General features: G+C 41.8%; 1 protein-coding gene across 4 annotated transcripts in view; it reads right to left on the minus strand.

The window, feature by feature from the left end:
• The window catches only part of klhl29 (kelch-like family member 29), a 268562-nt gene that overhangs the window by 119396 nt on the left and 133644 nt on the right, over window positions 1-15522 (minus strand). For all 4 annotated transcript variants that reach the window (XM_088002054.1, XM_088002057.1, XM_088002055.1 and 1 more), the window contains one exon: window positions 11834-12355. In XM_088002054.1, coding sequence (XP_087858180.1) covers window positions 11834-12355 — 522 coding nt within the window. The remainder of the gene's footprint in view (window positions 1-11833; window positions 12356-15522) is intronic.

Raw genomic sequence — 15522 nt, forward strand, 5'->3', positions numbered from 1 at the left:
ACGGCTCGTTGCCATTTCAGCACCTCGTCCTCATGGCTGAAGAAGGCTATCAGGCTTAAGGAGAGCACTACTAGCCAACAAAGATCACTTGATTGCAGTGCAGACCATTATCATTTATCTAAGTCACGGGAGAATTATGTCTCTTCACATGCAAAGCCTGTTGCTAACTCTGTGGAATAATGAGTCGGAGAGGGCAGCGGTTCTCGCTAATGTCTCGTCCTGTCATTAGTATTTATTAGATGCCCTGCGTGCATGATCAAACCCATTTAAAAGTTTCTAGGTAGAGAAAAGTTAGGCAATCCACTCGGATAAGTGAGCATGGCGTCGACATTAGCACGCTGCTGGTACTTCGATTGTCTTTTTTCCTTTTATAGTCCCCCTTTTTTTTTTTTTTTTTTTTGGCTGTGATGTTACAGAGCATCTGCTGCTGTTTCAATTACAAGTTCTCTCTGTGTTGCAATTATGACTTCTCATTAGATAAAAACACCCACTACTGACTACCTTCCTTGGAACATCTGCTCTGCTAACAAAGATGATAACCTATTCCGGGGTCGTTCAAGGCTTCGGTGTGCAGCTCACAGCAGTCTGTCCCGTTACGTCAGATCACCACTGGCGCAAAGCGTTCCACATCCAGGTTTATTTTGTTTCCAGCATGTCTTGCACATTGAATACTGGACTTTCACCATTTTTTCCCCCGATGAGTGTAAAGCTTGCTGAGATTTTAACTTTTAACTTCATGCTCTCAGTTTATTTTTTATTTTTTTCCCTCTTTGTGCTACACCTGGCTCCACGTTCTGTTCGACTGTGACACCTTTCAGGAGGGGGCCGTCGGTGGAGTTGCCCACAACTTCACAGTCTCTTCCTAGAGATGCTACACTTGACCCTGTTTTAAGTGCTTAACCCCGTCTCTGTCCTAAACATAGATGTTGGCTGAGCTTTTACTGCGACTAACTGTGTGTGCTGCTCTTCATCCTATAGGCTGCAGCATGTGTTGTGAATTGGTGCAATATGAACAGACTAAACTTAAATTGGTTGGATTCTTGCCAATGAATTGGCTGTTGAAAATGTTAGCACATTCTCAACATGATTGATTAGGAGGGCAGTCAGATAACTGGCTTTTCTCCTCCTTTTCAAAGCCAGTTTTGATGCATGCAAGGCCTCATTTTTCTACTAGCAGATTCAGTTTTGTCAAAATTCAACAATATGACTCAAACTTAGGATCAAAACAAAAAGATTAAGTTGGTCAGGAACAACATCAGAAACACCGAGGTCAAAGCTTCTGGAACTCCAGTGCCACTTTTTGCAGTGATGTGTCACATCTAGGTCTCTCACAATAACCAATACATCAATTAATCACATGACAAAATGAAAACAAACTCAATTTCCATTGGCATAATATATTGTTTCTCTTTTTTTCTCTCTTTCTCCCCAAAAACTGGATGAAAACAGTTTTCAGTTTTAGTTTTAAGGAACAAGTTTGTTTACAAAGACTTCAAAATTCATTGTATTTGCCGTTTTGTTTATTGATTTTGGATATTTAAAATGTCTTTCAGTTCTAGTGTTAAATGTTCATTACAATTTGAAGTTTACTGATCTTTGACAATGTGTTCTTGCATTATCACTTTTCCATTCCCATTGTGTGACTTAAAGATGGTCTCAAAATAACAACGCTATTGTTTATCGCAATAACATCTGGAACAATTTATTGACCAGCAAAATTTGTGTTGCACAAAATTGGCAGACCGATGAAAACAGAGAACTATCTTCAAATATCTCCTTCAGATGTTAGATGGCCAAACACGGACCTTCTTGAACAGTTCCACCTCAGCTGTACTGAAAACGTATCAATGCCAAGGAATGAGCTAGCTTACATGAGGTCAATCATTTCTTGTAAGAAGTGTGATCAAAATTTTCAGGGAAATTTATCCAATCATCAGTTGAGATATGGATAAATGTTTGAGCAGGAGTCTGGCCCCCATATCCTAAATAGATTACAAGACGTGAACCCAATCGTAGTTCTTAGAAATCGTTGCATTTTTTTAGGTTTGTTCCACTGCGTTCGAAAACAGTTAAAATAGTCCCAAATTACTACGACATTCCTGTTGATGTATGTAAACGTCTGACCTAACCTAATTGTGCAAAAGTGTCTCACTGCTCAGAAAGCCCAGTTTGCCTCTTTAATAACTAGCAGCATGGTCAAGCTCTGAGGAACAAGATTCAAACCAAGACTAAAATAAAACAAGTTTGCATGTTTCCCCAGTTCCTGTTGAAGATTTTTTCCAGCTGTCTTAGCTTCCACCCACAGTCTAAACACATCCATGTTAGGTTAATTAGTGACTAAACTCTATGTGGGTGTAATTCTGAATACATGTGGCTGTCTTGCCTTTTTGTGTTAACCTGTAATTGCTCACCAAACTGCGCCAGCTTCGCCCCAACTCTCCTAATCTGATTTCACATTATTACTACTAATAGAGGAAATCATCACAGCGCCCTTTCATGATCATCAAAGGTTCAGTATCTTGTTAGATATGTATTTTGCAGAGGACTGTAAGTCACCTATAGACTACTAAATTATCATAAACTAGATCTATGGTCTTAAAAAAGAAAAAAAAAACATGATAAATGTGCATCAGTTCAGGAGTAAATTTCAGAGTAAATCTGGGAAGTTTACACATTTACCTTTCTTGAAAAACAACGTAACAGATGTTTAAGGGTGTATGTTTCAGATCCAACACAGTATTAGATTAAAAAAACACATTTAAATAGAATACAAATTAGTAAAATTAAATGTGAAAAAAGCTACAAGTTCAGCCTGAAACAAATGACATAATAAATGAAAATGAAAATCAAATTTGAAGGCTGCTTAGAAATAATTCAGATGAAAGAATGACAAATTATTTCTGACTCAAGGACACAACCTTGTCTTTGGCTGTTCATTCTAATTAATACGTTTTATTCTCTTTATTGTTTATGACTGTTAGGGCAACGAGAGAGTCACTGAGACTAAAATCTTTTTAAAGAGTCGAAATAATACACTTTAGCCTTTTTATCTAAATGAAAGGCTGATGCATTTAAACAGGAAATCAAATCAGTTATTAGGTCCTAATTGTGCAGAACAAGCATAAGTTCAACTAAGATAAGCAAGAAAAACAGGATTCGTTTGATATTTTTTTTGTTCTTGGATAGAAATCTAACTAACTTAGACGCACAACATTGATCGATTTGTGACGCATTGCGCAGCACTATTCGGTTATTTTGACTCGCGTTCTTCGTGGCAGCAGTAAAACCACTCGGCGAGAACACAGCGGATGTTTCTGGACAGAGGCCCGGAGCAGACCGGAGGGGTCAGATTTAATTTTCAGGAGTCATCCTCATATCCTTACAGGCCCTGCATCTCCCACAGACTGATCACCAAGCAGACGGACGTACGAGTGGTTGATTCAGACCACAAAGTCTAACCTGTCTGACGCTGATAAACATGAGCTGTGCTGCGCTACTGATCCCAACATCAACAGCCTGTATGAGATGGTTCGAACACAGCAGATAGAGAATTCATGAAGTGAAGTATTTCAGAGTTATTACACACTCATGCAGTGTTTAACGTCAATAACGGTGAATCTGAATTTCATTTGACTGCTTTACTAGCATGTTACGCACCGAGTTGGGGCGCTGCTATTAGCATAAGAGTGCCGGACATTTACAGAAAATAAGGACGGCAAATATATCAGACATTTCTTATGCATTACTCAAGGAATAATTCTTTCAGAGTGGATGAGAACGCTTCAGCAGGAATCCAGCTGCTCATCCAGTACAGGAAAAGTAAAACTTTCCTTTCATCAATCTCGGCTCTTCACTGTGACTCCTCGTCGGTCCTTACACATCGATGATGTTCACTATGTGGAAACTAATAGGCTATTTAGAAGGCTTTTTAAACACTGTAATTTGTGAAATCTATCATTTGAAACTCCTAATTGGCCTAGAATTATGTTATATTATTACAATTGTGTAGTTGTTGAAAAGGAATGTGTGTCTGGACATTTACTGTAACATAAGTCTACAGGGAAACATGGAGAAGCATGAATTAGTTAACAGGTAGGGTTAAACAAAAAGAAGCATAAAGTAGGAAGTTTGGGGGCTGTAAGATGGTGTCAAGCGTACGGACGATTAAACGAAGGAAAACTGCATCAAATAGGTTGAGTTGGAGTGACAGGTTGATGAGATGACAGAATGGAGGGAGGTGAAGATGCGGTGACCGTTTTTGCGAGGCAGAATGCTGGGCGGCTGCTCCGGGGCCGCTCCGCGCCGCGCCTGCGATTATGCATAAAGCAGCCGGGCTGTCAGGCTTCGGGCCCTGCACTGCCACCGAGCTTTATCTCGAAATCCCGGTGATTAATGGAGGCAGTGCCGGGTTCTGCATGGAGTAGGTGGACGAGGAATGATCAATCTTAATGAGCTATCTGCTGTCCTTAAATTAACTGAGGAGGGAGGGGTGGGGAGGATACAATGTATGGGGCGGCCGGAGGGGCTCCGCTCCTTTAAAATACGATAATGAGCGCGAGATAGAAGGAGGGCGTGCGGCTTTCCTTCCCGCTGCTTGTGACACTCCGCTGCTGCTGCCGCCGACCTCCTGCTTCCTCTCTCTCTCTCTCTCCTCCTTTTATTTGTCCCCTGAAACGCGGAGGATGCGTTCGCCAGGACGCCTCAACAGATGCCAGGCGAAACAAAGTTAAAGACGCGGTGTCAGGTAGCTTCTGGCCACGCGAGCGCTCCGCACCTGCTGTCCTGAAATGAGATGTTTGACTCAATGTCGTTAATATGCGGGGCCCCATGTGGACCTGTGTGTGAAGGTTACATATCGCCACAGCATTGCACATATTAATTTTTAGAGAATTACCTGCACATACAGAGTCCAGACTGATTGGAATAGATTTCAACCTCATTAATAATTTCCGACGCTCCCAGAGGATTGGGAATTCGTTTCCACAAGAGCTAACTCAAATTAAGGAATGTCATGAGAGAGAAAGAGGAGAGAAAAAAATAAATAAATAAAATAAAAAACATGTTCACATCAGTGCATTTTCTATCCCGAGTTAAGCCTGTTTTGGATTCATAATAACCCCAGTTCTGCTTTGGCTAATCCTGATGTGGATAGCTTTAAGATAATCGCCCAGCACAACACCACAGTGATTCTAATTAATTTGCCACTGCTTATTCTACGCATGCTGATCTGAGTCAGCATGTTGGAAATTTTTTGAAAAAAAAGAGAGAGAGAAAAAAGGTGGGGGCAGGGGAAGAAGAAGAAGAAAAGCTTCTACTGCATGGCTCACAACATATTTAGCTTCCATTTGTCTCCGTGAAAGTTTCACTTTTTAAAAAAATAATTGGCAGTAAGGATGTAGTCAAGAGTCTGCGTGCTCCAGCAGAGGAGAGACGAAGACAGAGAGAAGGGGGCAGAGAAAGAAAAGGGGAAGGTTTAATTAATGTGCTCGCTGTGATTAATGGTCTCTCTGTGGCTATCACAAACGGTGGCTGTGTTTTTAATAACTGGCCTGTCACGCCAGCAGTATATTCTAGTGGTTAAATAAAAATAAATATTTGCACATCAGTAGTTATAATAGCTTAAGCTTGAGGATGGAGCCGCTGCAGACAATGCAGAGTGAAATGAAGTCGGTCATTGACTTCGTCTGATTGAGAGACTTTATCACAAAATCCCTGGTCTTATCCCGTTCACGCAGACCACTGCGAAAGTCTTCACACCCCTGGGACTTTTTCAAGTTTTGTTAAGAAGGAATCATAAACTTTGATGCATTATTTAGATTATGTAAACCTATGGACTATATAATCTATTTAACTCTGAAGTGGTAGGAAGATTATTTGTGTTTTTGTCTTTATTAAATAAAAAAAAATCTGAAAAAACTATGGGTTATATTAGACTACAGAGTCAAAACTTTCTGTAGTCAGAGCTGAAACTTTTTAATTCTACCTGCTTCGTCCATCTGAGACCGAAACTTTGCGTCTTCTCCTTTATGAAGCAGCTCAAGTTCTGGCAGTTTGGATGGAGAGTGTCGAAACAACAACAGTTCAAGTCCCAACACGGTTTTTTTGATTGGATTAGGCTCTGGACTTGGACTAGGCCACTGCAGCACATACATATGCTTTGAGCTGGACAGTTCCAGTGTAGCTCTGGCTTTATGTTGGGCTCTTTGCTCCATCCCAGTCTCTGTTTGGGAAAACTTCCCCAAGTTTTTTCATCTCTACTGAAGAAAAATTATTTCCACAACCTGATACCACCTCTGCCATGATTCTCCACATGGGTAAGATGTACTTAAAATGTTACGGTGTTAATTTTATTGCCATTTACATGTAAAGTTAAAAGGCTAATTCTGGTCTCATCTAACTAGAGCTCTTTCTTCCACATGTGTGCTCTGTTCCTTGTAGCAAACTGCACACAGGACTTCTTATTGTTTTCTTTTAACAATTCCTTTTTGTTGCTCGTCTTGCACAAAACCAAATGAAACATCTCTATCCACTTCACTTACTAGCGCTACCACAAATCACATCAAATTCCACAAATTTGACTGGGAATTAGAGGTCGTAAGAAGATGAAATGTGAAAAACCGTTGTGACAGTTTCTCAGGCGTCGGCAGAGAAAACCTGGCCTCATAAAATGAGGCTGCGTCACTAATTTGATCGCCCAGAAAGTCCCTCCCTTTGAAGAACGACTGCACAAGTAATCGGAGCCAACGTGCTCACGAACAGTGAGGCAGCTGTGTCAACGTGTTCACCCCCCAAAAGTAAACAAACACAAATGTGCAATTAAAAATCTTGCAGGGGCCAAAGTATGAATAAGGCAGATAAGAGGGATGGACAGTCGCAGCCGAGCAGGGGTGTGCTCCGCGCCGGGGATGTGAGGCTGTGCCAATCTCACCGTGGCAAAGTAAAATTCTGATCTTAACTCAGCAAGACATCTTAATTGCATTCACTAGCAGCTCCGGAGCGGCTTGGTCCCCAGATGAAGGTTGATGTGAGCTGACTGGAAGATGAACTTCCTGGGCGGAGAGGAGGCTGGGTGCTGCTGCTTGTTGTACGACGTGGCTGGACTAGATTGTGTTGAAGTCTAAAGGTATATGTGTGTGTGTGTGTGTGTGTGTGTGTGTGTGTGTGTGTGTGTGTGCGTGAGCGTGAGCGTGGTGGACACTCATCTGAGTTTTGTCATGCGATTTTAGATGCTCATTGTGTGTGTGTGGTTGTGTGTATGGGTTACGTTTGTGTGTAAGAGGGAGGGAGGGAGATAAAACAGGAAAGAAAGCCTCAGAAGTAAAGAAGCGTTAAAAAGACGTTTGACATGACAGGAGAGGCGTGGCGCTGCGGCGGCACATGCTCAGTAGTGCAGCAGGTGGCCCCGACAGATCCGCCTGTGACCCCAAACTTCAATTACAGCCAAATCCGCCAACTTGTACGTCTCCTTGCTTTTAGGCAGCTACAAGAGAGGGAAAAATACATAAAGCCACAGCTTCCACTGTGACAGCGTGAGGCCCGACCACAACACAGCTAGCAACACCAGCCTCGGTGCATGTCGAGCTACGAGAAGGCTATGAAAAAAGAAAAAAGAAAGAAAAAACACCCTGAGTTCTAGCAGCTGGTGTGGGTAACGGGGATAACAGGCGCAGATCTGTAGGAACGAACACTTTGATTCGACATGAATGTTTTTTTTTGGTCGCGAGATGCTTTTAAATGGCGCTCAGTCGCATTCGCAGTGAACGTGTTCATCCCCGCTGAGCTGGGAGCCAGCCTACTTGGACTGATATTCATCAGCACAAGCATCGATTTTAATGACTGGGTCAATAGACACACACTCTCAGCATCTCCCTCTTGCTTTCTCCCCCCCCCCCACCCCCATCAGGAGAGCAGTCTCTGTCTGTCTCCATCTCTTCTAATCTCACCTCCTACTGCGTGCTGCTCCCCTTTTCGCCCTCAACTGTCCTCTTAAAACAAACAATGGCGCTCGTTTCGAATTCCCAAAATTTCCGTTAAATGCGAGAATGTCAGAGCGAACAGCTGGGGCTCGAGCCCGCAGATGTGGACAGGCTGTTAAGTAGAGGGAGGGTTTGGAGAGATTTGTGTTTTTTTTGTTTCGATAAAAATCAGAATAGGAGGAAAACAAACGGTGCCTGAAATAAGCAAGAGGTGAGCGGCGGGGAGGAAATTAACAACCGGTGAGAAGGAGTTTGATTTTGTGCGTCATGACAGGCAGGTATTATAAAAAGCCCTGCTGCGGATGGAGAAACCAGGTAGGGAGATCACAGCCAGGTGACTGGCATGTCTCAGTAGGTGATCAAGTTAAAGCTGCCTTCCAGCGGCTCCGTGAGAATCCACACACACACACATCCACAGATACACTAAACGCCACAAACAGACAGAACCAGGCAGACACTCAGACGGACACAAAGAGGGTGAGCGCGCCTCTTTTTTGATGTGTCCACTGATGCAGAGCAAAGACAAATTGCTCCCTTTGAAGGCAAAGCCAAATCAAACGTGGACTGTGATTTCTGTCACCGCGGCGTTAGGCGTTAAGGCTGTACGGCTGACATCTGACAAAACATCCACTCGGTCACACCCAGGAAGTTAGGCACGCGTGTAACTGCGCACACACACACACGGATACCCATGGCCTGTTGCGAGACAGCGTTAAAGACAAACGGCTCGGCCCGATCCTCAGAGACGGCGGCCCTTTCCCGTCAAAATGCCACAGAAGCAAATAAATTACCAGCACCAAGCCGCCGAGCTGAAAGCCCTGTTTATTTCTTTTTTATTTATTAATTTGAAGTGCAGTGGTGTATTAATTCAGCTGCTCTTGTATTTCAAGGAGACGCTTCAAAGATATTTTTGAATACCAGATGCAAGATGCCCGTCTATATAACATGGTCTTATTTTGCAACCGGTGACATGTTGACGCTCGGTCAAGAGTCTGTTGAACCAGTTTAACACACTCTATAGCTGCATGCTGCCATTTTCCTCACAGGCAGTGAAATAATAATAATGCTAATAACAGTAATTATGTCTCCAAATCCAACAAGCTCCCAACCTTTCCTGATCCTACATGTCCCATCGCAGCTAGAAATAAAAAATAAGTTCAAAACAATAAAAGAAAGATTCTCCTTTTAATCCAGTAATTATTCCTGTCGTCTGCTGAAGCTCCTCAAGTATCACTGCATGGAGTATTCTCCTCGGGTAATATTGCTCTCACAATCAGACAACTGTCACCACTCCAAATATTTGCACAAAACAGATAATCAGCTATCTTGTATTTTCTTTCTGTCAACACCAACATATCTCCAAATAAGGTGATACCCAGAAGGCAGAGCAACACTAATGTGGCAAATCCAAAAGATGCATCTATATGCGAATCCTGAAGACGATGTTTTATAATGTATGCTTGCACATTTCTAGAGTAGAAACAAGCCAAAGCTTCACCTCCAGCAAAACAGGACAGTGGCTTTTCAGGCAGCGGATAGATCGCATCAGAATCTGGTCTAATGTGGATATCGGATCAGAATTGCACCAATCAAGATTGGAGATTTGAAAAATCCAATTTTCCCACGATCGGATCAGACTGGTGATTGGCAGATGAAATTCTGAAAATCTATCCACCCTCTTCCTGTTAATTATATGTACCAAGACAAAAGGCTGCTGTTTTCTGTCTTTCAATGCATCAAACAGCGTCATTTAGGGACGCACTGCATGCATAATTCGGAATAATCTTGCAATTCCTTATTTTTTTGGTTATTCAAAACCATTACTTCTGTCAAAAGCCAGAGTTATTCTAAAGGGGGAAAAAATAGATCCAATCAATAACAAAATTTTAAAAGGATAGTCCTGAAAGAAAAAAAATAGAAATTGTCAGGGGTGTAAAGAAAATCCTATTAGATTTATTTATTAAAAAAAATAATATACACCACTTTGTATTATCCTGCTGAAGTATTTTTACACAACCGTTAAAACACAGGCGTCTATGCAGAAGAACTTTGGCCAAAAATGGAGGAGTTTTTGTGCCTTGAATGTCAATATCTCTTATTGACAGTTTGTTTTCTCCAGGCTTTATTGTAGCACTTTAAACACAAAAAATATCCCACCCTTGCATATAAGACGACTGTATTTGTCTGGATTATATACTATATGCATGCTTCCATAAACCGATTTCATATTGCATGTTTGTACCTGTATTTTCTATAGGTAAAAAAAAAAAAAAAAAAAAAAAACTTTGCATGTCCTCACAAACTATTTTTTTTGTCCTTTTTTCCTGACAGAAGGTTGGCACTTTGCACAGAACAGAGGAGGCCTTGCTCTCCACGGCTTTCCCTCCATATTTTAACACGATGCCACAGCAGCAGGACAGAAGGTATCTGTGCCACATTTAAATTCAGCGTTAATTGTTTTAAAACAGACAACATAACACCAGCGGTAGGTTGGGATTTGGGACCTTCTTGGAGGTGGGGGGGGAGAACGGGAACATTAAAAGAGAGACGTTAGGCGGGAACGGCCAGAGCGGTCAGGGAGGCATTACTGTGATAACAGCAGAACCGTAAAAGGATTCCTGTCAGCCTACTGAGGAGATGTTATCACTCCTAATTAACTGATGCTGACTCTTTCACCTGTTTTTGCTGAGTTTGTTGCATTACTACCATGACTTACAGCAACTGGAATCTATTTAATGCTAAGAAAGGAGGAACTCTGGGAAACCGATCTCGACAATTACTGTAATTCCAATCAGGCTCTATATATCTTTGGCCAGGGAGAATACATTTTAACATGTAAATGGGTCCTAACAGTCTATTAAGCTTTGCAGTGTCTTAAAAGTTCGTATTCAACCGGACAAAAGCAGATGAGCCTATCCAATTATCCACTTCCATTTCTACCTGCAGCCTCATTTCAATGTATCACAGGCAGCCGCTCAAAATAATTGCTTTTTGCAATCTACGAGTTCATTGGAAGCCATTTTATTGATCAAAATGAGTCAGGTAAAAGAAAACAATCTAAGCCTAAATTAAAAGGTTCATTAAATGTGAAAATTGGTTGGGGAATTGCGAACATCTGTTTCTAGCAGTCGGCGTCATAAATGGCAAGGTTAAAGCGAACGCCGATTCCTGGGCTTCTTCGACGTGAGGCAGAGCTGTGAGGCAGCCTCGCAAACACGGCGCAAGTCAACGAGGCTTCAAAAGATTTCGAGAGAGATGTGAGGGCAGGGACTGAAAGCTCTTCCTGCCTTGTCTTTGGTGGGGACTTGTGTGTATTTCCACCAAGAGCAAAGAAAAGATTAGCCTGACACAGTGAAAACCAATTTCAGAGCACAATATTACAGATGTTTGCTGTGCTATAGGAGTTTGGGATCAGTACAACACCTTCTCCAAAGAACAGCTTATAAGAAGTATAGAAGGTTTTAGTCACAGCTCTTTTTCTCTGCGGCCTTGGTACAGTTTGGAGGTAAAATCCGCTATGGTTGCGAATCGTATCTTGACAACCTATTGATTGAATGTTTGAAAGCCTTGTTCATGGCTGCTGTCAGCTCTTGTTCATAGGCAGAAGGGCACAGGTCTGCATGTTTCAATTCAACGAGATGCCATAGAAGAGTAGGTCAAACGAACAAAAAGTCCAGAGTTATGTGATTTGATAAAAACTGCGTCGGCTTGGATTGACCTCTAAGCTCAGTCTGTTAACCAAACAAATCTATGTACAGTTTACAGGCTGAATCAGTGAGAAAAACACCCATACAAGTCAAGTACAAACTCCAATATGTTTTATAAAGAAAGCACCAGACGAGTCAGTTCGGGCTTACCTTTGGGGTGTCCCGGGTCACTGAACTCGTACTTCCCGCTCCCAACCGTCCGCAGCATTTGCAACCCATTGGGAGCATCCTGATTGTCTGCAGCCGTAGGCTGAGCATGCACTGCTGCCTGTCCATTGGTGAGAGGCAGGGTAGGGGGCTGGAGGAGACTGGAGTGAGAGGTTAAGTGGCCATTGCCCATCAAGCTGTGAGGGTTTGGATGAACCACCGGGTTGGCTTGGGCAGTGAGGGCGGTCGGTGTAACCGTTGGCTGAGCTGCCGGGTACGGAGGCTGGCTGGGCATGCTCAGCACCAAGGAGGGCCCCTGCTGAGTCGACTGCGGAGTGAGCTGGAAGTGGGTGGTCATGAGGGGATGCTGCGGGGCCACGGGTGTCTGGATGGACGGGGTTACTCCTATGATGGGTGACTGCGCGGTCACACTGTGGCTGAAGGACGGAGGTTGAGGGAGGCCATAGGAATGGGGCAGGAGGCTCTGCTGGCTTACAGCAGCTACTGGTGCAGCCCAGGATGGACCTGACAAACAGAGAGCAGAACATGATGACCATGCAACAGGAAAGATGTAATAATCATTTTATTCAGTTGATATATATATATATATATATGTCCAATTATTTATCCCTACAACAATACTGTAACAATATAGAAGAGAGCATCTCTGACAAAATAAAAAATGTACCTGGTCACTGATCTTTGAATGCTGTTTTTGTAGCGATAAAACATTCGTTTTTATTTTACTACAGTTTGTTACTCTTGAATATTGAACAATTACAATATCAAAGTAGAACATGTAATGTTTATATAGGCTACCATGTTATTTTCCTCAACTCTAAAGCTACTGTATTTTGAAACTAATACCCGACATTGACTTTAATTTAGTATCAAACTTGCACAATATCTTTACTTAAATAACCATGATGGGTGTTGGGCACCAAAGGTCCTGATTGCAGCAACTATCTGAAATATGACTCCTTTATTTAAAAAAAATTACCTCTAAGGCCATATTATAGTGAGTCCATAGCAAACAAAAATAGATGAAACTGCTCTTTGAGTCATCACTGATAGACGAGATATAAACAGATGTGTTTTTAGTATGCCATATGACTGTTAACAAGGCTAACCATGAGGGCAGAGATATGATTGTCAGACACACGTTACTCGATCAAACAAAACGCATAAGTCTGCAGGAAGAGACAGACTGTCACTACTTTCCGTACCACCACCCTCGGCGAGTTACTTCACGTCAGATCAAGTTTGTTTCTGACTTGAGACTTCTGAATAAAAGGGATTCTTGAATAAAGTACCGATCTGCAACCAAAGTTGACTCGGTAATAAGATTAAGAGATTTGATTTCTACTACAAGACCAATAAATAGCTTTCTCAACATGAAGGCTAACATGCTTCATGCAGCATTTGGCATCGCCGATGCACAAGTCTGTGTTTACCCACACACTCCGAGCCAATCATTTCTCTTCCCCGAGGCGATAGATGCCGAGGGTGTGCTGGCCATATTGGACCTGAATACTTTCTCCCTCCCTCACAAACTCACTCACTCCTACTCCTTCATCTCCGACTCCTTCTGCCAGGGTCCAAGCTCCAAAAATAGCCTAGCACTCTGCTAAGGGGCTAAAGGCTAAATCACAGCATGCAAAAAGCTGGAGGAAAGGAAGCCCACATTATTTACGCTGCCAACCCTGCTGATATAATAATCTGGGGAAAAGAAAAAGTGATAAAGTCACACAGAGAATAAAAGAAAAGAATGAAAGTGAGCTCTGTAGGGGAGAGGATAGTTCTATAATTCGCATAACGCTGAGCTATCAGCGCTAGCGACAAATTAAATTTCATTTAGTTTGTATGTCTGCTTGCAGAAAGGATTCATTTATCGTGCCATATATAAAAATAATAATAAAAAAAAAAGAGCAAAGGCCATAAAGCTGCAGTGATGGATGATCAAGATTTCAGACATGTACACTTTTCCAAGTTCATTTGTTTTTATTAAAACACATTTTAGTGTCTGCCAAAAAAAAAAAAAGCAATCATAGGCAATCAGCTACATTTACAGTCGCTGCCTACAAAGTTGAATGACATGAAGAAAATGCATTAACTAAAAAATATTCCATATTTATAAGTGGTATTTTTTACTTACAGTAAAAGATTCAAATCCCTTTATCATTTATTAATTATCTCCAATTTTCCTTTAGCCTGGGATAAAATATATTTTATATATATATATTTTATATATATATATATATATATATATATATATATATATATATATATATATATTAGCACCGAAAACTTAAGTTGGAAAAAAAAACAACTTTGTCAATTACAAACTTTTTTCTAACATAAAAAAAAACTACAAAAAAAACAAAACACACACACAGTGAAGTTTCTTGCGTTGATTAATTCTGGCACAGTTGGCAGAGAAGTTTTCTGGCAACACAGTTCAGTGAAGTGTGGCGAGGAGCTGGCTTCGTCGCAAACGCCAGTCACAGTTTGGAATAGCGCACGCACGCAAATCACTATGCAACACTATGCTCGGATTTGAGTGTCATATGTGACAGCGTGGTGGGTTGGCGACATCTCACTCTCCTCCCGCTTCACTCGGAGCCGGCGCCGGAGCCGGGGCGCGGGGCGGGGTGCTGCTGTTGCCGGTAAAGGGAGGCTCACAGCAGAGCCAAACTCCGCTTTTCACAGAATCACGGAGGCACCTGGAACTTATTCGAATCAAAGCAACACGCCTTCGGTTGCCAGGGAAACATTTTAATGATGTATCCATTAACCATTTGCATTTAAGATCATCAAATTATAATTGGAAGGCACTTTTAGTTTCACACACTGTGGCTTTCGTGTTTTCGAATGTTTGCCACCGCAGAGAACCAGCTGTCCATGGTGTGAATTCGTACAGCCAGAATTTCTGCAGCATCCTGCTCGGCGCACGTATTATTCTTAAATGAGACACATTTGTGATGAGCAGGAGGCAGAGGCCGGCAGAGCAAAGGAAGGAAATTAACAGCTCCGGGGCATAGCCATTCTGGGCAAGTTCATTACAGCACAAGTTAAGAAAAAAAAAAAAAAGAAGAAGAAAAAACGCCTCGATACTGGCTTAACTCGTTAATGTCAGGTCTGTAGTGCACAGCAGTGGGATCATGGCGCCGTACAGATTTTACAGAAGCATGAAACGAATAAGGTCAACGTCTACATTTGGAGGAGTCTTGCTGTACAGACGTGAGGGACTGAGTCAGTTCAGCAGGTTTTTAATGACAACAAGTACAATAAAGTAACAGCTGTGATGAGAATATCTTTATCTCTTTTTGAGCCAAACACAAGATGAAAATTTAATTTAAATAAAAGAAAATGACGCATTAATATATATTTATATATTTTCAAATAAAAATCTCAAAACTCTGCATTTAATCTCCTCTACTCTGATACGCCTAAATAAAATCCAGTGATAAGTAGTGCCTTTTGAAGTCACAGTAAGCAAATAAAGTGAATCTGTTTGATTCAAGATTGGTATACATTTAGCTGTTCTGTGGAGGCCTCTGGGGTTCGTTAAGAGTACAGCCCCAGGTTCGGGGAGGAAGTTGACCAGGTCATAGGTCACAAAACCTACAATAGTGGTGTTTTAGATTAAAGTAGGTGCTGAATTCAAATGCAAGTCACTTTTAATGGATTTT

Source organism: Poecilia mexicana, unplaced genomic scaffold, assembly GCF_051168715.1.
Source record: "Poecilia mexicana isolate PSO_F unplaced genomic scaffold, ASM5116871v1 scaffold_21, whole genome shotgun sequence".
Lineage (NCBI taxonomy): Eukaryota > Metazoa > Chordata > Actinopteri > Cyprinodontiformes > Poeciliidae > Poecilia > Poecilia mexicana.